Source organism: Bicyclus anynana, chromosome 8, assembly GCF_947172395.1.
Source record: "Bicyclus anynana chromosome 8, ilBicAnyn1.1, whole genome shotgun sequence".
NCBI lineage: Eukaryota > Metazoa > Arthropoda > Insecta > Lepidoptera > Nymphalidae > Bicyclus > Bicyclus anynana.
In genome coordinates, this window is record NC_069090.1 from 7,053,002 (window position 1) to 7,080,484 (window position 27,483).

Here is a 27,483-nt window from a genome sequence, read left to right on the forward strand (position 1 = left end):
AAGGTCTTATTTATCTCAATGCTAAATTTCATCCAACTTGTTTCTGTTATGTAGCTGTGAAAAGGGAACAGACAGACTTTTTTTCGCATTTACAATATTAGTAACGATTTATAATGAATATAATAATAACGACCTAATTAACAGTCCACTACAGTATCAAGTCTCCCTCCTTGTAGAAGATGAACACAAATTCGTAGATTTCACTTTAGCGTGAGGGCACAATCTTAAGCCAAACTATGTTTTAATTTTTTAACTTGTTCTAGCTTTTTTTTTTTTATACAAGTCACAACAGTGTATGTAAGAGTATGTACGTATAGTCTTACTAATACGTATACCCCCATAGACACAGCAAAGCAATATGCATTCAGAGAGATCTGATTATCACGAGCATAGTCGTAACTCGTAAGTAACTTTGCAGCTCAGCTATCTAGTCAGCTATATCCGCCATGCTGTGCGGCATCAAGACACAACGACCTTTATGTATGGCTCCAATGTTGCCAGACTCTCGTAGTCGTAAGCTAATTACAAGCCATTCAGGCCTCAGTGTTCTTGGAATTAGAGATGCTGCTACTATACATTTAATCTCCGTATTTAGACACGTGTTTAAACATTATAATTCTGCGTAAAATTGTAAATTTGACATAACTGAAATAATAGGAAGATAATTTGAATTAAGGATCCTGAAAAAATACCAAAATTTTATAACGAAAAATGCTCGATGAAAATGTACGGAAGAAATTCTTGGGAAGATAAAACGTACCTAACATTATTAAAATATAACTTTCGTATCTCGCAGTCCTACCTTCGCTTGAAAAAATAATACCTCATCTTTCATCTATGCCCAGTTACGTTTGACCTTTACGACAACGGTTTACAACCGAGAAACGTTTATGACGAAGCGGTTCCAAAGGTCGAATTTCGTTGGACGCTCAAATTACATAATTCGAAAACACCTTGCCTTAAAAATAATAAAAAAAGTCGACCCTACAATCCTACATAGTTGTGTTTTTTGTTGCAGGGCGAGAGAGACGGCGAGTCGACGTGTGTGAGGAAGTGAGAGGGGACGAGTCCAGTTTTACCAGTTTGGGAAAGGATACATAGTTTTTTTTTTAAATAGAAAAAATAAAATAGTGACCACGTTCGTGTGTCTAGTAATGCGAGTGTTCAAAATCAGTGTTTTGTGAGTGATTTTGTTTTCGTCCTGGATAAAATGGCCGCCCTTCCCGCGCTTTTTGGATTGCTTATGGCCGTCGTAGTAACAGGTGAGCGTACTTTCACTAACTTTTAATAGGTGCTTTACCTTTTATCCCTGCCTTTGGTTACTGGTTATGAAGCCCTGGTACAACAGCGTTGAAAGTATCTCATAATGTAGGCAGATGGTCTCCAAGGTAACTGTTCAATAAATTAATAATAATTAAAAAATACCGCCATGTAACGCCATTATTGTTTTGACAAACAAGATATACCTAAATATAAAACTAAGGCTTTTATAAATCCGTAAGTGACTCAAGAATAGTGAATCAAACATCGATAGGATCAATATTGGTCTTTGTAAATAGGAAATTAAATTTAGCAAATCGATGCAGTGATATTAGTGAAAATAATTAATATATGTGGGTACTTAAACATAATAAGATAGAAAACATACTATCTTGCTCATTTATGTAAGAAATAAATAATACCGTAATTAGATGTGAGAGTGAAATTAACTTTAATACTTTTGCTATAAAATTTCTCGCTTAAAATGGAAAACAGTATTTGCTTGCTAATTAAAAAAATAATAATTAGAGCAATTGCTCGGTTTACTTTTGCTTATCCACTAGTATAAAATGAATTTTATTTAACACAATTATGTTTTTTTGGTTTTGAAGTAATCTAAGTAACCCTAATCCAAGAAACCGACGGTAATATAATAAATTAGCTGACTTTATACGTAAAACGTAGACCGTACAGACGTTTCATATTTATTTGAAACATTTTTATTTTTATATAAATTACCGCAATATATTTTATCGTTTGAGCAACATTTTTTCTTATTAGCATAATGTTGTTGCAAACTTAGTCGCATAAATCACTTTACTTCGAAATGGTAGCTTCATATAGACTGGTATTCAAATTATTGTATTCTAGTGTTGAACATCGAAGAGCCGATAGACGTAGGGGTTTTAAGGTGCGGGAATGACGACCACGCACCGGAAAGCGTAGTTGTTGGTCATACAGCTTTATCTACAGCCTTTCTCGATGAGTACTGTTTACCAACAAATAAATTAAAAATGAGGGTATAAATCACTAGTCATTTCACACTTAATAATAATTATAATTAACTTGTTCTTAAAATAATGAAAATAAATTTGATATTTGATAAGCTTAGAACAATTAGATATGGTTAATATATTTTATATAACAGTTTATAAACAAACCATACATAATTATGTACGGTTTGTTTATAAACAAGTTATGAAATTACATGCATTTTCTACCTTCATTACTAGTATGTTGGTATACTGTACTCATCAAGGAAGGCTGTATAAGTGGACCGATGACAAAGCGGTTTGCAGGTTACCACTGCACAGAAACGACACAAGACAGTGGTGTTTGGAAGCATATATCCAGCAGCGGACATCCATCGGCTGATAAATATGATGATACGAGTATGTCTAGAGATTCCTAACATATTTTTGCTTTGCCTGTCAATTGATACTATTTTTGCATTTAATACATACTTCATCATGAGGATATTTATGGATCAGAATTATGAATGGTACGAGTATGTTTAATTGCTTACTCGTAAAACTCATCTACACATGTTTATTAGGTTCGTTTTATGTTTTACCGAGTAAACAGTGTTTTCACGTGTGTTTAAACGTAAGCGATAACGCGTATTTGAATGATAACAACATATAGATAAACCGCATTCTTATCTAATCATCATTCATTGAGGGCATTCGTAAGAAAATTCGCACTTGAAAAGAATTTTTAATGATACCTACCAGTATATTATAGTTTTTATTAATGGTCTGTTTGTCAATAAATAGAAACTTATATTGTAATGTTATCTACACTAATATTATAAAGCTGAAGAGATTGTTAGTTTGAACGCGCTAATCTCAGAACTTACTGGTCCGCCTATTTATCGAAGAAGGCTATTATCCCCGTGTTCTTACGGGAACGGGAACCACGCGGATGAAACCATGAGGTGTTAGCTAGTTTCTTAATACAGCATGTGATACAGTAAAGTATGGGTACCCTTATTTTATGATACTTACATTATTTTTAATAGAATATGTTAGAATTAAATAAAACTTTAGCCTTTTAAAAACACTATTTAAAGTTCAAAATCTAAAAAAAGTTTATTGTATACTACAATACAATAAACTTTTTTTAGATTTTGAACTTGAAATAATTTTTGAAATGTAAAAAATAAAAATATATTATGTGTATACAGTAGTAGTAGTATACGTACTAGCCGAAGCTCCGCGGTTTTACCAGCTTAGTTCCCATTCCCGGGGGAATACGAGGATAAAATATGACACTCACAAATAACGTGGCTTTCTAGTGGTAAAGGAATTTTCAAAATCGGTTAAGTAGATCTAGAATAAAATAAATGTAAAGTTTGTATTGCTACCCCCTAGTAACTACAAATTTACAAACTTTACCTCTATAAAATATTAGTATAGATAAAGAAATCTGTTAATTCACGCTGCGTTGTTTTGGGTTTTAAATACTATTACTAAAGAAACAGTAGTACTCCCTCGAATGTGGCAACACCCCCCGTGACTCAGTTCTACAAAACATCGTAAAAATGTTGCAACTTTGCGTAATTTTCTTGCTTTCCCGTATCTGAATGACGATTTAGCTACTTTTCTTATTTAACTTTACGATTGGTTATGCCTAATACTTTTATTATTTTAAATTTCGTATAATTAAGTATCTACATATCTACCTACATAAATAAAATAAATCCAAAAATTGTCTTCCTTTGCTTAGTTTTCACGTTTCGGAATTCAATCTGTTTATCATCTAACGAGATTTTATGAGACTTCTGAGACGACTTTTAGAACACCAAAACTAAGGTGTATAGGAGGAGTTTACTATTCTTATGATGGAATGTTTATTTCTCATTCCGAGATTGATCACTATATTTTGCTTAATTGGTTGGCCAATCGGTTTTGATGAATTTAGGAGCATTTTACAGTAATTATATAAACCGTGCTTAGTTGTAGTGCGTCTCTTTTATATTTCATTACTTTTCATAATTAACTTCAATATTCTTATATACAAACGTCATGCGTAGTACGAACAAATAGTTTAAATACCGTCAAAGTATCCTAACCTGTAATTGTGTTAACTAAAATAATTATGTAAACATTCAGTTCCTGTGCGCTTCCCGTCACTATGAGTTAGGGTTCTTTTGTCAGTTTGTTTTTCGAAATTCATTTATAACGTGTATTATGAATTACTTGGGTACGACGCTAGCAGTGTTGTGTAAATCCGCAGATGCTAATGATGCCCTGCTGGATCACTCCAACTAGCCGGGCTCTTACGAAGTTTCCGTAGATTAGTAGACCACCCAAGTCGAAGATCGCTTCATAAAATTTTGCTGCACATTGTTCAGTGTACTGTTGGTTATACCCAGATATGAAATGTGTTTATTTAAAGGTCTTTTTTATTTGTCCTATAACCGTTCTTAGTCAAACGTTAGGTGTTTTAAACGTAGATTAATAATTTATCAGTAGCGTTGAATATCCCAAAAACACATGTAAGTAACTGAAATCCGCGAAGATTTATAAGTTTCCGAACGTAAAATAGTACCTGTCAAAGCTTTCTCTAAAGCGTTTATTACTGGTTTAATGGTATTTTTAATTTTTATTTGCTTTTATAGGAAATAAAACATGTTTTGTTTATTTACTTAAATTCGCGGCTATAGTTTTAATTTAGACTACGGAACCTATGTCGGGTTATCTTCACACACAATTAGCGTTGTTTATTTTTTTTCCTACATACGCGACGACGTCTCACTCGTGTGTTTACTTTGCGCCTGTTCAAATATTTGTTCAACACATTGTATAGAAGTTGATACAGGTTGATTTTTTTCTGTTCAACTTGTAAGTTGTAACTCACACCTGATACGCTGAGATGGATTATGCGTTTTTGTAAGTCATTGTATATAGGTATTCGATTTATATTTTATGCAATATTATCAATTTTATAATCTATACTAATATTATAAAGAGGTTAGTGAGGTTGCAATGCAGGGGGTAATCTCTGGATCTACTGAACCGATTTTGAGAACTCTTTTATCTATAGAAAGCCACGTTATCTGTGTATCTGTTTAATGTTTTATCCCCGTGTTCTCACTTACTTTTCTAATGATTTAATAACGTTATTAAGGAAGTGGGATGTATTTCCGCTATTGTATACTCGTCGATGTAATATTCGCCTATAACTAGTTTTATTAGAATTTGAACTATAGGTACATATATATTTTTATAGGATGCCAAAAATAAAATGTCACTAACAACGACGTTGCCATGGATGTAAGCGATGTTACATCGCTGTAACTTTACAGAATGCAGGTGCAGAATTGGAAAATCACATTTAGATTACCTAATGACAATAGCACTTAGACAGGTCTGAATGATAGGTAGGTAGGAATGTATTACATCATATATTTAATGCAGTTAGCTTAATAATGCAATATTAATGTAAATCGGATTAGCGTAGGTCCGTAAGTACATTGGAATATTAGTAATAGTACTTAGTTATGAGTAGGTATCCACTTAATATGAGTATATGTTATGTAGATACAAGCTAACTATTTAACTAAAATTATAGAAGTGAGAATTATGTTGTAAATAATCTTGTGTTCGAAAATTTAGTTTACTGGACTTAGCAGTTTTTAATTTGCGTTAATAAATCAATTAATCAGGATTACGAAGTAACAAGAACATATTGAGAGTTTTACCATTACTCTTTCATAAAACAAAACTGAAATCGGTCCACATTTGACGGAGAAATGTACGGAAAATCACATCAGTTTCTAATTTTCGTTGTTGAATCAGCCAATAAGTAAGTTAAGAGTACACAGCTACCCTTCAAAGGAAAAAAAAAATAATGAAAAAATGCAACCGAAAACATAAAACGTACCAACTAAACTAAAAAGCGAAAAATAACATCATGTTACGTTCTACCTGGTGATCACTTTGAAGGCGGTGCTAAACCGGTAAATTTTTTTTGATAGCACAGGCTCACAGGCTAGGCCTCCTTATAGGATAGGGGGTACTTAAATGCTGCTCCAATGTGATTTAGAGGACTTAAATAAAATATTTCTACCAGGATTTGGTATAATTTCTCGTATCATTTCCCAAGAAAGAGGAAAAAAAGAAACTTGAAATAGTTCATGCTATATTAGCTACATACAGACAAAATACAGGTGCATACAGACGAAATCCTTTAAATAGCGGTTAAAAAAGAATCTTGCTGTATATTCCATTCAGTAACCTTTCAGGCGCATGGCACAGCATCTTTCATTGAGGTAGGTCGCGTAAAAATAAACTTTACGAACTTGCACTTGTAGTCTTGTGCTGTAACGAAATGTTCATTGTTTATAGCTCGTAAACAACGTCGCCCCTCGTCTTACAATTTTTTACTATGAGTTTATCTTACGCCAGCCACACAATGTCAAGTATACCGTTAAATCTGCAGCGCGTTTTAAACTATCGAGATACGGTTCTCGTTATTGTGTCAGTTTACCAAAAAGCTCAGCTCCTCTATCTTCTAGTGAAAGTCGCATTAAAATCGGTCCAGCCGTTACAAAGATTAGCCTGTATAAAAGAGAGGCAGACAAAAAATACATAAAAAAATATGTGTACTTGTCTCGGCTTCGGTGTTAGGTTTATTTTCGTTACGGAATTTCTTGATTCGGTCGCCGCGTTCAACGCCCGCGATAAAAGCTATGCATAGCTCAAAACTTATTATTGTTGTTGTTATTTTGAAATCATAGACACTTCAATTTTATAGTTTATAAATATTAATAAATAGGCCTAAGGAATTTAGCATGTTAGACCAGGTTCCTAGCATTTTATACAAAGACCAATGATAGTTACGTGCACTAGATAGTTGGCATGACATGTTTTTATCAAATATCAAATTATTATCGACCGAATAGACTTTATAATAACCTACTTTTGGTTTTGCCTGTTCCGTAGTGGCCAAATTAGAAAAAGTCTACTATAGCAAATGTCAAAAATCTTACTTTATAGCTATGATTAAACTGGAACTTGGCTCTTGTTTGATCGCAAAGCAATAAATTTGAGACCACTGTTCGGCATTCAAAATCTCTAATGTAGAATTTATCTAGAAAAGAGACGAAAACTGAGCTTAAGTTTTTGCTGTAATATTATGATATTATTTAATTATACACAGCATTAATAATCAGTTTGAAAAGTATTCAGGTTAATCCTCACAAAAATATATTGGGATAAAATATAGCCTATGACACAAATAACGTGGCTGTTTATTGTTAAGTGAATTATCAAAACCGATTTAGTTTTTCCAGAGATTACCTCCAACAACCAAACAAACACAAACTTTACCTATATAATATTAGTATATTAGATAGCTGCTGCTAATTATTATTTATGAAATAAATATCTTAGCTTTTAGGTAGATTGCTTTTACAATTGCGTAATTTCCATTAATGATGTAAATTATTTTAAAATCAATTTTCCATAGTCGATAATGTACGACCTTCTCAAATAATTCACTTTCTGATCCAGTCACTTCGCAGCGGGAAGCTTTTTAAGCCTTTTGTCTGTGTGTAACAAAATGGAAGTAATTTAGAATTTCTCAAACCCGATTATTGAGTTTTCCGAATTTGTGGGGAACAAGATATTTTTTCTCGAAGATGGAGTACATTTATTTCGTCGCCCTCAAAATACGCTTCTCCGTGTAAACTTTAACACACCATTTACCACTTTAACTGAAAGATTTTTCAAGAAATCTTTCCTTGCCAGTGCTACGAACCTTTTTTAATGGAAATGCATGAAGAAAAATTCCTCCCGAGCTTTTTTATTTGTACTAGACGCAATATACTTTCTGATGTTACATATTCTAGACTCTAGGCTAGTTGCCTCATTCATATTCTGTCGTGAATCTTGAGGTACTGAGATTGAGTCCAAGGTTGAGGCAGCAAAAAAAAAAAAAAAAAGTCTTATCTGTCTAAGTTTTTTAAGTCTTATTAAATAATTATAACACAAGAAGTATATACAAAAAACAAAAGAAAAATCTATATAACATATAACATCAATAACATAAATTCGATAATTCTTACTTAGGTATATAATTATATTAGGTAGTTACCATCCATCGGAGATTATATTATTATGGCTTTTGAGTCAATAAGTCATTAGTCGTCGTCGTCATCAACCCATATTCGGCTCACTGCTGAGCTCGAGTCTCCTCTCAGAATGAGAGGTGTTAGGCCAATAGTCCACCACGCTGGCCCAATGCGGATTGGTAGACTTCACACACGCAGAGAATTAAGATAACTCTCTGGTATGCAGGTTTCCTCAAGATGTTTTCCTTCACCGATTGAGACACGTGATATTTAATTTCTTAAAATGCACACAACTGAAAAGTTGGAGGTGCATGCCCCGGACCGGATTCGAACCCACACCCTCCGGAATCACAGCTCTCAAGTCATTAGTCACCTGCATCAAATCAAATTAATTAATTATTATAAAGCATTTATACAAACGCTTTTAGGAAGTTAAGTTGTCAGTGAGAAGAGACTACTGTCAGTTCCAAAAGCTTATTTCAAGAAGAGCCGGCATCAGCAGATTTGCTTATAATATAAATATGAATGATATAATTAATTAAATATTCACAGCCTGTGTCATCCTCTTTGAAGAAACGATTACTTGTTATTCTTTGTAATTTCTGTCACATAATCGTAGATGGGAACTTTGTGGTGGTCAACCCATATCTCGTAGAGAAAGTTCCCACAAGTTCGCGGGCCGTCTGCTAGTACGTAATAATTATGGTAATCATCACAGAACATAGAACGCTAAAGCGAAGGCTTTAGCAAAATCATAATAATATTAGGTATTTTATTTATTTAAATATAGGAGTTATGTTTTAACTAAAGTACTCGTAACTAGATTACATGTTCCATTATGTAAAAATGATATTAAATAGCTACTACAGTTGCACTACTCATTCGATTTTTATATAATGCAGCAGGGATATGAATCACAGTTAATCATTCCATCTGAGTCATTAGTGAGTCAATAACTCGCCATCTATTGTGGAAACTTTATGCTCTGATAAACCGTTAATACCTAACTATAGGTTGAACCTAGTTTGGTTAAATTAACAGTACTTTTAACTTTTATAGCTCTTTGTGCCAAATGTCGTTTATGGATATTTTAGCAGACTCCAAGATGATTAAGAAAAATAAGAAAACTAATGTCGAACAAAGGTTATTCACAACATTTGTCAGAACAACTTAATTAACAAATCAAACTGTAACCAAAATTAGACCCTAGAAGAGAATGACCTTGAGTGAAGTCACGTACTTGTAAACGATGTGTGTAGGGTTAAAGGATCCTTTGACTGTTAACAAACACTCCCCTTTTCCACTCAAGTCTGTACCGCAAGTCGTTGCAACGCGGCGATAACAGATATTTCGTGGGTATCTTTTAGGAAAAAGTACTTGGGCACCATCTAAGCAAGCGAGTTCTACCGTAATCTGCGTCTTCGCTTACCATCAGGTGTCTTAACACAATAAATTTATCCCCGTATTCAAAATTGTTGTCTTTCTTTTTGGAATGCATGATTGTCAGGAATATATCATAATCACGAGGCTAAACACATTATTGGATAAGACAACACATAGTGGAACATGGTCCTAGTGTGTGTGTCCACCAAGGTGCTTTTATTGGTGATATACACTTTCCTTTTTTTTGAAGAATCTTAGCTACTTATTTGAAACATGGTCAACACCTCATTAGGTATCTGTGTAATTAAGCAAAAGGTACGAGTAGGCTTAGTAGGCAAACTACGCGAAGGCATATACTAATAAGTTCGTGCTATTCAAGCTTCACGTGGTATAGCTTGGTAAGTTCGTTGCTGACACACCCTTGATTTGCGGGCGACGGGGGGAAAGATTGCGCGGGTGTGAAGTCGTGTGCGCGGGGAATCGTAACCCCCCTTCCGGCCCGCGCGGACCATCAGAAGTGTTACGAATTTGCCAAGCTATAGTAGAAAAGTTTGTTACCAACTAAACGTGACTGCTACTGTAAGACGATCGATTATATATTGGAGAAATGATGAATGTGCACAAAAGATTCAAGGCGCCAAATTGAGACCTGCTTTTTGTAATTCGTTTAAAATACGAGTAAATTTCTAACATTTTGACAAGCTAACAGAAAGTTTCGTTATTTCCAAATGTCGAAAGCCATTGCTTTCCGCTGGTATTTCGGTGTACAAAGGCTTTCCAACAGTGTTCGGCGACGCTTTTGATTTTTCTGACATTCCACTTTTAACTCACCAAACGTTTTAGATTTTAGATAACGTACAGTTCAAATTGTTCTACGGAAATTTTCGTACGTTATATCGAAAGAAGTTTATTTTATATTGCGCGATTAAATACGATTATTTTAAATGCAATTTGAAAAGACTGCTAAAACTAAAAAAAAATGATTTTTGATTTTTCTGACATTCCACTTTTAACTCACCAAACGTTTTATATTTTAGATAACATACAGTTAAGTGTTTTACGGAAATTTTCGTGTGTTATATCGAAATAAAGAAGTGTACTTTATATTGCGCGATCAAGTACCTACGATTATTTTTGTTGATATTTGAAAAGGCTGCTAAAACTATATAAAAATATTTCTTTTCGCTTTTTTATTTGTACATATTTATAATTATAATATGAACATTGAACAATCAATACAATGCGTTAGTGTCTCTAAAACTTAAAGTTACAGTTGAAAAATCATGAAAATCGAATTTCTATACAAAATTCTGGTAATGTAATTAAAAATTAAGACGGCGTTCGTAGTTGATGTACCTATAGTTTGATATTTGCGGTATGTGCCTTTTATTTAAATTTGTCTGTCTGCTGCACAAAAAGTGAGTTATCTCCAAGTAAAATTTCACTTATCTGTGTGCCGAATAACTTCAAGATATTTTTCCTCAATCCACCTTTCTAATGATTAGACAATTATTTCGTACACTTTCCAATACCAAGTTAAATTACTTTCTGTGGTTAATGGAATAGATATAATAAGATTTATTTCCTTCCTGAGCAAAACAAAGAGGCATAAATTTTCAAATGACAAGCTTTTCTTTTGCATATACAAATACATGTTTTAAATTTACGTTGCGCTGTAGCCAAAGGCGCCACTTTTGACTCGTAAGTTGATTTCTTCCACACATCCTATTAATCTAAACATCCCTCTATGCCAAGAATCGAAGGCAGAGGTCATATCCACTGGGCTATCACACCTGAAAAATAACATAAAATTGATTAATTTTTTTCTCTAGGTCCAGAACTCTAAATCGAAACGTTATGCCTCTAGCTTACAATAAGATCAATTATATTTAAACAAAAGGAGGAAATCAATGCCAGCAGATGAAAATTAATTAAATTGACGATGATAATGATGACGAGGTACTGAAACCGAATTGTAATAGGAATTCAAACGTTCATTAAAAGTTAATAATAGTTGGATGGCTCGAGAAAGAATGAAAAGCCAGCTAAGCGTAAATTCGAATCGTATGAAAACCTTTGTTACAGAAAATAACAGCGAATTTGTATCTAAAATAGCTCTCGATTGAATATATTCCAATGACGACCTTTAGTACTTCATTAGCAAAACCATTGATGTGACAGAAATCATAGCATTTATGTACTTAATTGTGATCAGTGGCGAATTTAGAAATACGCTGCCAGAAGGCTGTTAGATTTTCCCGTTCCCGTAGTAATATGGGAATAATACAGCCAATAGCCTTCCTCGGTAGATGGGCTATCCAACACTGAAAGATTTTTTTTATACGGACCAGTAGTTCCTGAGATTAGCGCGTTCAATCAAACAAACTCTTTAGCTTTATAAGTATAGATTTATGTATATAGTATGTTGTTTTTACACTTCCTGAAGACACAACTCGACATTGTAGATAATATTTAGGTATTATTTGTTTCAATAACTTTCGTTGTTTACTATGAGGCACCTTTTTTCGCCTCAGTTTCGACGCGCTAGTCCTATAAAATCTTTGTCCTTCACTAGTAAAACCAATATCGTCGTTATCAATCCATATACGGCTCATTGCTGAGCTCAAGTCTCCACTCAGAATGAGAGGAGTTAGGCCAATAGTCCACCACGCTGGCCCAATGCGTATTGGCAGACTTCACACACGCAGAGAATTAAGAAATATTCTGGCGTGCAGGTTTCCTCACGATGTTTTCCTTCGCCGTTTGAGACACGTGATATTTAATTTCTTAAAACCAATATACACACCAACAAGTCAACAGCCGGCCTACTCTCCACATATGAGTACCTTTACTTGCCCCCAATCCTTTCATGCCCTTTGGATAATAGCTATCATCGATAAAGGTCTATTGTCCGTTACCAACAAGTTATAATAGGTTATTCGATATTTCCGAATTCCGAGCTTCATAATATTACGAAGGTAGTGCGTATACATACCTTCATTATTTTTTGTGAGCATCCTTAAACCGATTACTCGGAAAAAGTGGCTACTTAGATGCTTCAATTCACTTAAGTTGTAATTTTTGTCTTTCTCATACATTTATATTATGTTAATAGACTAGGTTTAGAAGACTACTTATGATTAGTTTTTTACGCTATAGATTAGAGCTTGACCGCAATCACACAAATCGTAGACTATAGACTATGATAGACCCCATGGTTAACGTGCTTACTTAGAAGGTTCACGCTCTACTTAAATATACCCAGAATACATCACACAGGGGGTAGGGATAAAATAAGTTAAATATTCCAGATATTAAGTCTTAGAAGGTACGTACTAACATAATAAAATGTAATCACGCTATATTATAAAGGCGAAAGTTTGTGTGTAAGTGTGTAAATGTGAAAGTGTGTAAATAAGTTTGTTCCTCTTTTACGCTACGGCTACTGAAGCGATTGGGCTGAAATTTGGAATGGAATGGATTTTACTCTAGATTAACTCAGAGGCTACTTTTCATCCCGGAAAAATCCATGGTTCCCGCGGGATTTGTGAAAAACTGAATTCCACACGCACGAAGTCGCGGGCGTCCGCTAGTACTTACTAATAATAATAAGAATCTTTAGTCATTACTTTGTTATTTTGGTTTTTTCAAATAAATGCAAGTTTGTTTTGCTGGGAACAGGAACTCATCACCGTTTAGTTCGTCACATGACTTCAAAATACTAACTACAATAATTTAAAAGACAGGCACTTCAGGCAGTTTTTCATTGAAACGTTTTATTTAAAAATATGAATAAAAGCTATTTCAGGTTTCCCGTGAGCTGTATTTTTTATTTTCTATTGACAAAGGTTTCAAAAGGGAGGGAAAACGCTTCGCTGAATTTTGATTTATTCTGACTTTGACGGACAAAATAATGTATGGTTCAATTTTTAGTGTTCCGAAACTATAAAAATAAATTAAAACTACAAATAAAATTGTTTTCGCAAAACTCTTGATTTCTTCCACTACTCTATCACCGTCACAACAATATAACACCAATATATTTTGGAGAATGTTCTCAGGAGCTATTCGACGTCATACCACCTTCACCTTTTTACTATCGCACCGCAAGACATCTGGTGGGCTTTCATCCCTATGTTGTAGATGTCTTTAAGACCCGTACAAAACGCTTTGCGTCTTCTTTTCTCATACGCACGGCTAAGGTTTGGAATACCCTTCCCAAGTCTGTGTTTTCTGAATCTTATGACTTGGGTATCTTCAAAACAAGAGTGAACAGGCACCTTCTAGGCAAGCGTGTTCCATCTTAGACTGTATCTACACTTACCATCAGGTTAGATCATGTTCAAACGCGAGCCTTATTGCATAAAAAAAAATAACAATGAAAATACTTAGATGAGTTAGTTGTGGATATTTCAATCGATAAAATCAATCATATCAGCTGATGGACGTCCACTGTAGGACAAAGGCCTTTTGTAGGGGCTTCCAAACATCCATACATAAAACTATACATAAAGTATTAGACAATACAAATTCCATTCATCTTTCCGTAAAATAGGATAAAAGAGTCTAAAATAGCCGTTTTAGAAGTAATAAAAACACTTTGTAGTATAATTTTTATAAACGGCTCCTTTTATTTTCACATTATCCTTTTACGTTTCTTTTAATGCTACGAGTATTTCTTGAAATTTCATCTCAAATAAATCTTTTTTATTGCTATTTCTTTATCATTATAATAAGACTTCAAAATGATGTATCGTTTTAAGCTTATTAACCGACTTTGAAAACGAGGTAAACCGTATTATACCGAGGTACATAATTTTACGATTACACAATTTTTTTGCAATTTTTATTATATTCAATTTTCGTGAAGATTTCGGTATTAAAATGAATATTTTCAAGAAAATTTTGGTAAAAAAAAAATAAAAAAACGTATTCAAATGAATCTGTATGATCTGAATAATTAAAATACATATTGCTCCAATCTCTTAAGTTTAATGAACTTGTAAAAACCGTTAACTTTTAAACCGTTTTAAAAAGGTTATTTTGACAGACAAAAAATATTATAACTAAAATTATTTTTAAATTTATTTTTGCTTTTATTCACTTTGGTGATTACGTATATTATAAACAGTATGATACCTATAACTAAAAGGTTTTTACTGTTGTATTTTACAGTTTCATTGGAGGTATACACTGAATAAGTGCGCCTTAGAATTACTCTTCCCTCTAATTGGGCCACTTTAGAGCCAGTAATCCAGTTTTCAGTTTTATTTCGGGCGGCACTTACGGGACTCGCTTTTCTCTCATTTCCGGACACTGATATCCCGGATGAATTGATACGGAAACAAGATTGTAGTATACACTCGCTAGATTTCTTTTTCCGGAACTTTTGGAACGTTTATCCGGAAAGACGTATTGTCTAAACGTTAAGCTGTTTAAATACTGTTTTACGGCTTTTCCGAAAGTAAGTTTATTGCTATGTTATTTGATAATCCCAAGAGCTTATAAAGTATCTGTCTTCTGCTCTATAGGAAAAAGATTTTACTAGGAATTAGGCGGGGATCAAACCACCACCTCGGTGTTAAGTCCGACCGGACCTCTGCTTCCGGAGGGTGTGGGTTCTCCTCCGACTTTTCAGTTGTGTGCATTTTAAGAAATTAAATATCACGTGTCTCAAACGGTGAAGGTAAACATCGTGAGGAAACCTGCATACTTGAGAATTTTCATAATCTCTGTGTGTGTTAAGTCTGCGAATCCGCATTGGGCTAGCGTGGTGGACTATTGGCCTAACCCCTTTCATTCTGAGAGGTGATTCGAGCTCAGCAGTGAGCCGAATATGGGTTGATAGTGATGATGATGAAATTACACGATGACAGGTTTTTAACAGCATATATAGATAGACAGACATGATAAGCTTACTACTAGTTAAGTAGTTAAGAAATTACTCATAAGCGTAGGTGAGTACGAGTATGTTGTATTCTTTTCTCATACATTTTCATAACAAACAAGTTCCCATGTGTTTAGCATACGTGTCGAATTGTTATGTCGACTCAGGCTTAAGCAATAAACAACGATAAGAGTTGTGAGAAACGACTAATGATGCGGTTATGTATGAGGCATGAACCTACTACGTAATTAATACGCTGCATGATATTACTGACTATAGTATTACAATGAATGTAACTTAACTGAAAGGAAATAATGATTTACCTACTCATAGTGGATAACTAATTAACTATACCATCTGAGGCTCATTTGTGGGTTGGGGAAAAAAGAAAATTCGTCACGTATTTTTTAGTGTTCCGTACCTCAAAAGGGAAAAAACCCCACTGATAATTTCTTGGATATGCCATCATACTAATATTACTATACTAATGTCAGTTACTGACGATCAAGTAATCTCATTGTAGTAATGCCTGTAGCGCTAACGGCCTTACATCCGATAAAACTGATCGTGTGTTGGTCGCGATCTGCCGCTACATAGCAGACATATTATCTATTAGCAGCAGCAGTGACACATCATAGATACAAAAAAGCACTGCCTACCCTATGAACTCAATACAAACCTATGTTGGACCTCTGAATACATTGTTGGACAAGGAATTTTCTAATTTTTACTTATAGTGCTTACCCTAGGTAAAAACCTTATGCACGCCACTGAGCAGCAGCATTTCTGAATTCCGGATTAGAGGTATGGTTATCCAAGAAATTAGACACTAGACTACACTTATGCCGCAGTGGACGGATGCAGGCAGTGAATTATAGGACATAGTCGCAGCGTGCGTGCTATGTAAATGATGTCCTGTTATACCCGTAGGTGGTTTATAGATGGACTAGCTGACACCGCACGGTTTCACCCGCGCGGTCCCCGTTCCCATAGGAAAACGGGGATAATATATAGCCTATAGCCTTCCTCGATGAATGGGCTATCTAACACTGAAAGATTTTTTCATATCGGAACAGTAGTTCCTGAGATTAGCGCGTTCAAACAAACAAACTCTTCAGCTTTATAATATTAGTATAGATTTGAATCTGACTTTCCATTGGCTATGCCTTCAAGTAAACCGTGATAGCGGATATGACCTCTGCCTATGATTCGGAGGCTGTATGTTCGATTTCGGTCTGGGGCTTGCCTCTAACCTTTCAGTTATGTGCACTTTAAGATACTAAAATATATCACATGCCTGAAGCGATAAAGGAAAAACATTGTGATTTGTGACGAATTTGTCCGTGTGGAATTTAGTTTTTTACAAATCATTTGGATTATTTCGTGATGAAAAGTAGCCTATGTGTTAATCCAGAATAAAATCTATTTTCATTCCAAATTGCAAATGCCAAATCGCTACAGTAGCCGCAGCGCAAAGGACGAACAAACATACACACACACAAACTTTCGCCTTTATAATATTAGCGTGGTAAGGTAAAACTGTAAAATCGATAGCCCTTAAATTAGCTCTGCTTTGCCAACTTTACTTAAGTAATACCTACAACTTTACAAGTTTGGGAGTGTAGCGAAGAGTAAGTAATTAGTGAACATTGGAGAGGATAAAAATAAATACTACGTAGCCTGAAAGGCTATTATTAATTTATCCTTCAATAAACAAACATAAAACCTTTGTTTTTATCTATGAAGGGATTGTTTCTTTTTAATTATTTGACTTTGAAGCTTCGGGCCGTTCCATGGCCAGGTTCTGTTATGCCATTCGGAAGTATTTTTCTCGATTATTATAATTTTATAGCGTTGCATCCACATGACCTAGATACCACGTTCAGTCAAGTCAGCCATTGACGGTCAATTATTCTCACGTTTCTGCAGCGCAAACGGCCGCGAAGACGTTTCATAAGTCGAGCCGTCATGCACGCAGCGACCAATACACGATCAGTTATAGTCGTGAATGCTACAGAAACGTGAGAATAATTGACCGTCAATGGCGTGCATCATTGTCATTAACCTTTGTGACAATTACAAAAAAAAAATACAATTTTCACAACATATTCTTTTTACGTTTTTTATTGTATTTAATGAAATGACATGAATGAGAAAGACAGACTTTTAAAAAATATGTTTTTATAAACATAAAAAATCCAAAACCAAATCATATAGATATCAGTCAAAGAGGAGCATATTATGCATATGCATATTAAAAAACTTGCATAAACCATGAACGTTCGAGTTTTGAGAACCCGCACTAAATACTCGTATACTCAATGCTCATCGACGCGATTCAAGGAAAGTAGGCACTCAGTACTCCGGCTATACAAAACAAAATGAAAGCCCTGAAATATTAGACTATAATAGTGTTTGTAGAGAAAATTATAGAATATACTTCTGTTCGCAGCGGTAAACAATGAGCCGGTCCCTTGTCGTCACAGTGCTTGCTCGTCAAAACGTTTACTAGTTTTTGCTCTTTTGTTTGCGCATTTAATCTGGTTTGTTTTGTATTTCGCCCGTAGTTTTATGCGGCCTTTTCTCTTTACTAATGTTCAGGGAAATGCGGCAGTTTTCCTCCCGTAACTATGGCCACGTCGTTTTTGCGATGGCGCAAAACAAAACGGGTCGGATATTTGACGCAATCACGGATATAAAGATATTCTTTGCCCATTCGTATTTTAGGGACGTTTTAAACAGCTCGCTTTTTAGTTAACTACCCATGTTCAGTGAAATACGTCACATTTTCCCGTTACTTTGTAATTTGCAAAGCAAAAGGAGCATAGTAAGCTTATCTGAAGTCATGGAAAATAACAAACATTTTTCTCTACCAGTTCAAACAAGCTGAAATTTTACAAAACTTATATAAAGTATTAAATTTTAATATGTAAAGTGCGGGTTCTTTTCAAAGCTTATTCCTTTGAAACTCGCTTTGTACTCGTGTTACAAACTACAGGTGTTCGGTGTTTTGTGAAACTGCACATTTAAGTAATGTTTAGATTATGTATGCATTTACTGTACATCACACGTAATTACTTCTCGTGAATGAATGAATGAAAGATACTTACTTTATTGTACACCAAAATAAAACGATAACAAACAAGCAATTATTAACTATTTTATACTTAACCTTGGCAAAGTAACTCCTATTTCACTGTAGTTTACTTTAATTGGTCAATATGGATCTCATAAGAAGGTTCAGAGTCACTAAGCAGGCGTTGGTGCGAGTTATACTTGAAGTTTCTTTGCGTGATCGAATCAGAAATGAGGATATCCGTAGAAGACCAAAGTCATGGACATTGCTCAAGATCTCGGCCCGAGCATAGCTTGGCTGATAATGACGAAATGATGATGAGTCAATAAGAAGGAATTTAAGACAAACTATACATTTAAAGGCAAAGACTTTCTACTATAGACATGTTACGTGCCTATAAAAACACCGCAAAAAGTGACTCGAATTTAACTACTCCACTGAGCGCACACAGTCATATTGTGCAATTTTGTGTGCCGTACAAAACGGCTAAATGAAATTAAGACAAATTGGTCACTTTTGTCCGCCTCAGTTTCGACGTGCTAGTGATAGTGACATATATAATAGTATAAAATCTTTGTTTACAGGTATGCGAACGAAAAGACATATAAATAGCAAGTTATTGCAATTTGTGCGAAGCTTGTAAAAAGTGATAGACACTCACCTAAAGTGCGTAACCGTAGTACCTACATTGTGAATTTATTCACTTGTTTATCCTAAACATCTTGCCTCACAGTCGGATCACGTTCGGCACTCATAAGAGACTACCATCTTCTTTTAATAAAAGCTAAAAAATATACGCTACGTGTTTCACACCAACGCGAACTGAGTGTAAGCCGATCGATTGTTATTAGTATTAGGGCGTCTTTCCACTAAAGTCATAAATATTTTATTTATATTCACTTAGACCGACTACTGTATATAAAACGATCGATGAGATTAGAAGAAGGAAGTATGCAAAGATTGTGGCAAGTCGTCTCTGACTTGTACAGGAATGAGGTTTGATTATATGTCTGCAAAACCTTAAAATTAAATTTTGAATATTAATAAATTATTTTTTAATAAGTAGGTAATAACGTAAAATTAAAATTATTAGTGTTCCGAAATGAGTGTCTAATAGAAGAAGAATTAATAAAGACATGGTATGTTTTAGTTGTGACAGAGTTTCCTGTGACATGCTTGTCTGGGGTCGTCGTGTATTCTGTGACCTTAACATGTCCAGTCCATGAGCATTCATAGAGTGAACTTGAGTATTTTCTCTAGAAAATGATGTTAGAGAAAATATTGCTTGAAGTAATAGCATAAAACCCAGCTGTGTTGAAAGTCTGTGAACGATGTTCTTGCTTTGACTCACATCCATATCTTAGCATCATAACACGTCTTTGATGGAATGTCAGCCTAAGCGGGTGTTATTTTCCTACCCACTTAACCTAAAACCTGTTTATTTAGAAACTGCCAGTTGTTTTATTTTATTGGAAAATCTATCTGTGAAATACATTAGCTAAAAGCTATTGATAAGGTATTCAGTTTACACATACAGAATTCTGTATGACGCAAAGGTTGAATATGGAGTATACATTAAACAATTTAAAATTGAAATTAGTTTCTTTACTATATCCGACTATTAGCCCGTACGAATTTTTGTAACATTCGGACGCAATCTATATACTCGTAGTACCTGAAAGGTATACAGTACCTGCGGGTTTTTTGCCTCGCATGTACTTCAGCTGTATTCGCGAAATTGGTTACTTTTAGGAAATGAAAAATTATTAACTTACCTTATATTTCTCCTGCCCATGCTCAAATTTACTATCATACATACTCGTAAGTATCAGCACTAACATTCCTCTATGCACTACCAGTCTTACCTTTTGGAATATGGTCTGGCAATTCAGAATGCCATCCAGAGCATTCATCATATTCCCAGCAAATACTCTCCTATCAATACCACATTTACAGTTTCCATGTTTCGTAGATTTTGGTAACTCAGGTACTAGTAAACAAAAAGATCAACAACGCTTTTCCCAATCCGAGTTCTTAGCGTAGTAAAGGTGTAAAATTTTAGATCTCTTTGGCTTTCACACCCACTGAAACGACCCATACTGATTGTAAACGGATTACCCAATTACCCCCCTGTTCAATATGTCAATCAGTTCAAACAAGCGGAATGCCATGTCACATTCGAGTGCATACAATCAGCGCCCAAACACTTATTAGTAGTGCTAATGAATCGACTACTCGCGATTGATTGCATACACGATGTTATGTTCACTTAAATATATCCAAAGAATGCATATAATCCATTCATTAAATCCAAAAATTCCAAATATTTACATTTATAAGTTACACTACTTATTATACCAAAACACCTGGATTTATCATCATCTCCTTTACCTTATCCCGCTTTAGTGGGGTCGGCAAAATACGTCAATTTCCTCCATCCTCCAGCCATTTTACTTGTCCACTCATCATCCACTCTCTTTACACGCATGTCCCCTTTAACACACTCCAACAATCTCTTCTTTGGCCTTCCTGTCCTCTTGTGTCCATCCACATGCAAATTAAAAACGCCTGGATTTATAACGATGCAATTTATTGCAAAGATCGATTATTGTCTAGTGTAGAACATAACTAGGCCCCCATTATGACAACATCAAGCGCAGGCAGCTCAGGGTAGTGATGTTTGGAAGTTCCTGCAAAAGGCCTATGTCCTGTAGTGGACGTCTATCGGCCGATATGATGATGATGATGATGTAGAACATAATATGCGGCCTTTTATCCCGATATTCCTATAATAACGGAATCAACGCGAGTGAAACCGCGGACCACAGCTATTTATAAATAGAAATTGCATCACATTTCAGAACTGGACTGATACTGATAAAAGTGGTAAAATAAAAAACTCGTTTGAGATTTAATAGTTTTCCATAGAAAAATGTTATGAAATATTAATTGTACCAATCATTTCATTTGCAATGTAAGCTTTGAGAATAAAGTCAATTCTCCGAAACGAACTGAGATCATGGGTTCCTAACGTGCCTAGTCTTTCTAAACCAAACACAAGTTCATACTCGTACATACCAACACGTTTTCAGCACATATTTTCTTATCCATCACTCAGATAATCTTGGCCTTTAATAACAGTCTTCAAGGAGATTTATCCCGACCGCTTGCGTTGCGAGTCACGTCTCGCCTAGACAGACATACCAAGTCGGTCTGTTAACAAATTGTAAAAAGTGTTACACTAACCCGAGACCTTTGTTTCTTGACTTGATATAATTTCTCATTACGGTACTAACTTGAATTAACTACAGAGCTGGAGAAAGCTTCAACTCTATAATTTAAATAATGTAGCCAGGTATCTAATATCATATTGTTACTAGCTGACCTGGCTAAAGTTATTCTGCCATACAATTTTCTTTCACTGTAAAATCATCATCGCGATTGGAAAATGAGTTTTGGGTTGGAATGGTGTAAAATACTTACGACCTCATACCAATCAAAATACAATAGTTTCAATGAAATCGGTTAAGTTGTTTCGGAGCTCGGAGCGGAGGGGTGTGACCACGAAAACCTTGGCACGAGATTTTAATGAGTTGACGAGCTTTTAACAGTTTATTATTTAATCTGTTATGTGTAATACAGTCAAAAATGGACATCTTCGGAGAAAATGCAGTAATATTGCGTTGATATAGTAGGAAACATGATAAACCCATCGAGTTTGATTTTGTTTGGTCTTTTAGTCTAGTCAGAGTCCTTACATGGAAGTGTTACAGCATGACTGTGTTCCTATGAAGTACATGTTGCCATTACAAGCAAGCATAGAGAAGAGAATTACTAAACGTACTAATTTAAATTAGATTTATGCTCTAAATAAATTGTACGTAGCTATTACGTTCGAATGCCGTCCCGTGGTTGACGAATAGCGTTCATGTTCATGAGAATTATGTTTTATGACGTGGTCACTATAAACTTGTAACATATTCTGCCCCCCTAGCCAAGTGGCACGACGATTCTCTTTCTACGATCGCTAAGGCTTCGAAAACTAGAAAGATGTATGGGAATGACATTTGCTATCGACAGGTCACGTGATCAAGATCTGTCATTCCCATACATATTTCTAGTTTTCGAAGCGTTAGCGATCGTAGGACAAGAATCGACTTGACACTTGGCAAGGGGGACTGTTTACTTATCTATTCTATGCTAGTAGCTAACTTGCTTGTCAGTAAGTACATTTATGAGTCAAGTATTTCGAGACATCGAATAACTGTGTTGAAATGTGAATTAGCATTTAAGTAGGTACTTTGTAATACCTAAATGAAAAATTGACAAAATTTTTTAACAAAATTAATAAACTTTATTATTGTTCTTATTAGTATTGTAATGTGTAGGTCCAGAAATAAAATGTTTTTTTTATAGTGATACCGCTGGCAGTGCTAAGGGCGGCGATATATTTTACCGCCTCTGATTTTTTTTAAATCTGACCATCGGGTTGGGGAGACGACAATGATTTTTATTAGATAGATTATTATTGAAGTGTTAAGTTTGAATATAAAATACCTCTAAATACTGAGTAACAGAACTGGAGCAACGAAGAAGTTTTCTGCACGTAATCACATAACTTTATATTAAGGTAATATACTTATTTGCGTTACTATTTACTGGAAGGAGGTTCTATACTCGTAACTTAATTAATTATAAACATGTTAAGGCTAAATTAGAGTTTATAGATATTACTCGGAGTTCGCTCGTGTAACTTAATTCAAGTAGAGCAGTTTAAGACGATAGTTAAGTCTGAACTTTGACCTTTTCAGGATGCAAGTAATACGTTCATAATTCCTCGCGGGTAAAGTAGTTTGCAACAGCTAACTGCACATAAAAATAATGCAACACTTGCATTGCTTATTTGTTTAGATAAGTAGACGACATCTTAGTTGCCATTCCCGTGAGAACAGGGAGAATCCTACTAATATTATAAACGCGCAAGTTTGTATGGATGTTTGGATGTTTTGATGTTTGTTACTCTTTAACGCCGCTACTACTAAAGCGATTTGGGTGAAATTTGGAATGGAAAAAGATTTTACTCTGGATTGACACAAAGGCTACTTTTTATCCCGAAAAAATCCATGATTTTCCGAGATTTGCGAAAACTGATGATTTTGATGATATGAATGTTTGTTACTCTTTCACGCCTCGACTACTAAACCGAATTAGCTGAAATTTGGTATTAAGATATATTATAGCCTGGATTAACATATATGCTACTTTTTATCCCGGAAAAATCCATGGTTCCCGAGGTATTTGTGAAAAACTAAATTCCACGCGGACGAAGTCGCTGGCGCTAGTATAGCATAGATAGGACACTCAAAAATAAACGTGGTGCTTTTTTATTGCCACAATATTTTTTTATATCGCTTCAGTATATCTAGAAACCTCACAAACCTTACAAACACACGAACTTTTCCTTCGTTTCGTTTATATTTGGTTTTTGTTTAACTTCGTTTATAATGACGAACAATAACAGATGTCGATAAATAAGAATCGTATTTAATTGGGATGAAACATTCACGTCTACCCACTCTTTGTCAACGAAACAAAATGGAACGGAATAAATTTTGTCAATTAGGAGACATTACTTTCGTTAAAAATTGCGAAATAAAATATAACCGGGCAATTTATTTCTCGTCGGAAACAAACCTGCTACGTGTTGGCACTCGCTTTCATTACTGTACGCCGTTTGTATCGCTTCTGTCTCTTACACTATGCGATACGATAAACTAGAAGATTTTTTTTCTATACATATTAAACAAAAAAAAGAAAAAATATATACGTTCGAATTGAGAAACCTTTTCCTTTTTTGAAGTCGCTTAATAATAGAGCCAGAGTTTGTCTTGCCAGACCTTCGTAATTTTATAAAAAAAACGTTTTTCATGGATTGATACAACGAATTGAAATATAGACTACATTCGTCGTAGGCTTCTTATTCGTATTGCATATCTAGCGGGTTATTTTAATCGCTTTTGTTTACCATATCTATTGATATGTCATACATTTTTATTATTTTTTAATATTTCAATCTCAACTAGCTATCAATTTTAACTTACTATACTACGACTATTTTAGATGAAACGCATAGAATAGGTTTACGCTAAATTAGACCGTAGAAAATATTAGTGGAGTTTAAAACAAAATTTATAATAAGTATGGTAGGAAAAACTTTGAGAACAGCGTTAAAATGACCGAAATCACCATACTTGCAGCATCTGCGAGCCAACTTGCTAATAAAATCTATTAAATTTCATGCTAACTATTTCTAAACCGATTACACACAGCCTGGCAGGCTACTAGCTTTTATCTGATCGCACATAACTACAATAGCAACTGACGCAACAGCTATTTCAGTACGCAGATTTTGAAAGCCTTAATCGGTATTGGATGCGCCTAATAAATTCGAATAGTCGACGTAATCTTTACAATATCGTGTCGTCGCCGTGTCGTGATCGTGTCGTCCATTAAAGGGCAGTCTATTACCGTTCGCCATTTATTTCATTCACACTTCACTTGACACACGTTTTTGCGACAAATATAATGTCAATTGTGTAAAAAATTGCCAAGATCGGTTTTTGTCCGTATTTGGTCCGCAGAAAATTGTAGGCGGCTCATCACACTGTTTTTTCTCTACCCTTTAACTAATCGTTTTCCTAATGTCACAGGTCACATTAATTCGTATTCCATGACTACTATTAAGCAGAGGGCCTAGTGGCAGTTTAATACTGTTACTGTCACGTAACGTAAACGCGAATTTATAAGGAATTGAAACAGCGCCATCTAGTGGCACTACTGCACAACTGTCTCAATTCCATATAAATTTGCGTAAACGTCAACGTGATAGTAACAGTATGAAAATATTGAAAACTCCCACTAGGCACACAGTTTAAGATAGAAGCGGTCAAATTTAACTGGTTTCTACGCAGTACTCGTATTGTGCAGGAAATGATTAGCGGTACGTTATTCCCGGTATGGTGGTAACTGCAGTAGACTGAATCCTACCACAAAACCAGGCATGACCCAATTAAGTAAAGCAAAAATACACAGCAATGAAAATAGAACCCAAGAAATATTACCTAAAAGCCACGTGATTTTATCGGAATATGACCGACAATCTGCAAGCCCACCCGCAATGTTTATTTATGAACTAGTTCTTGTAATGCGACTCGAGTATTGCATTTGTGAACACTTGGTAGAATAATTACAAATATTTGTACTACTCAATTAAATATACACAGCAAAGCCGACATGATTCTATCGGAGTAAGCTCGACTAGTTATAAATACACCGAGAATCCTTATTAATGAACTAGATCTTGCACTACGACGTGAGTATTGCATACTTGAAGACTTCACATAATGACAAGTATTACGCTGTGAAATTAAATGCTGGCTAAACTTACATGATCTTATCAGAGACTTGAGACACTTGTGAATGACATATGTAAATAAGAAATTTATAATTCACAGGTAAGCCTTAGCTAAGCACATAGATAAGTGTAACTCTCAAGATATTGCAAAACAACTGTCTATAGTGTTTCGAAATGGAAACAGGTACTAGTTATCGCTTTAATAACATTTTAATCAATTTAAGGGTAACAAAAAACGTCGAAATCGTTAATCGTAACAGCAAAGCTAAAGATTGCGTTAGCAAAAAAAAAATACACGCAAATCGATGGCTAAAAATAAAACTCCCAAGGTAAAATGTACGGGTAATTCGAAGTCAGTAACGTACAAATCGAATTGATTAGCCTCCCTCTATTGTGAATTTTTAACGGGTGGATTCGACATTGATTAAGATCAAGTTTAAAACTGTTTACTTGAAAAGCCGATGCTAGCTAAATTCTGTTAGCCCTAGGTAACCTATGTAAGGTTATCCGGACTGTCTCATAACTTGAGCCTTTACATAAAATAACAAATGGTTATAGTGGAAACTTGACTTGAATAGTGCAATAACAATTTGTCGCTGTTTCGGAATCAAATTTGAAAAATTCAGTACTTTTAAGGCGAGGGGATGATTGGGGTGAACCTTCGAACACTAACCAATATTTAAGTTATAACTTTTGTTGTATAAAACAACAAACCGTTTTATTGGAAACTTGGTAAATGTGCAATAACAACTTGTATCGAAATTAAATTTCACAAATTCGACACCCCCCTTTTGAGGTGGGCGAGGGGGCGAACCGTTGAACCCTAAGTGCAGTGACTCTAAGAACATTCACCTCGCATAATCTTGTCTAGGTTTTATGCGTGGGCCACGAAACTATCGCCCGCTTGAAACTTATTTCTTGTCTATAATAAGGCTACTCTCTCTTACTTTTTTTTAAATATGATATTTTTAGTGCCTGAAGACGAAAGGCTTTGCTCTGTGCATGTTGCCAGGTACGACCTACGGATCCACGACATGGTTTCTAACTATGGGCTTTATTAGAAGGCTTAAAGTGAAATTAAGTTAAAATCATTCAGCGGGTGATTGAGCGAGTTATGCTTGGAGTTTATCTGCGTGATCGAATCATATATGAGGAGATGCACAAAAAATCAGTCACTGACATAGCTCAGCGTATCGCGAAACTGAACTAGCATTGGACAGCCACAAAGTTCGAAGAGTTCGTCCAATGGATGGACGTTAGGGTCCCCCAAGGTGTCAAATGTGACCAATATTCCCGTCCCACTCCGATTAGTTGAAAAGACTCTGAGGTACCTAGTGTGTACAACAATAGTCCAGCGGACTGGGGTCAAACCCTTGACCTCTATT

General features: G+C 35.0%; 1 protein-coding gene across 9 annotated transcripts in view; it reads left to right on the forward strand.

The window, feature by feature from the left end:
* LOC112047743 (fasciclin-3) overlaps positions 1-27,483 on the forward strand; it is a 171,425-nt gene that overhangs the window by 53,658 nt on the left and 90,284 nt on the right. For all 9 annotated transcript variants that reach the window (XM_052883037.1, XM_052883038.1, XM_052883041.1 and 6 more), the window contains exon 2: positions 1,019-1,262. In XM_052883037.1, the coding sequence (XP_052738997.1) occupies positions 1,211-1,262 (52 nt within the window). In that variant the 5' untranslated portion in view covers positions 1,019-1,210. The remainder of the gene's footprint in view (positions 1-1,018; positions 1,263-27,483) is intronic.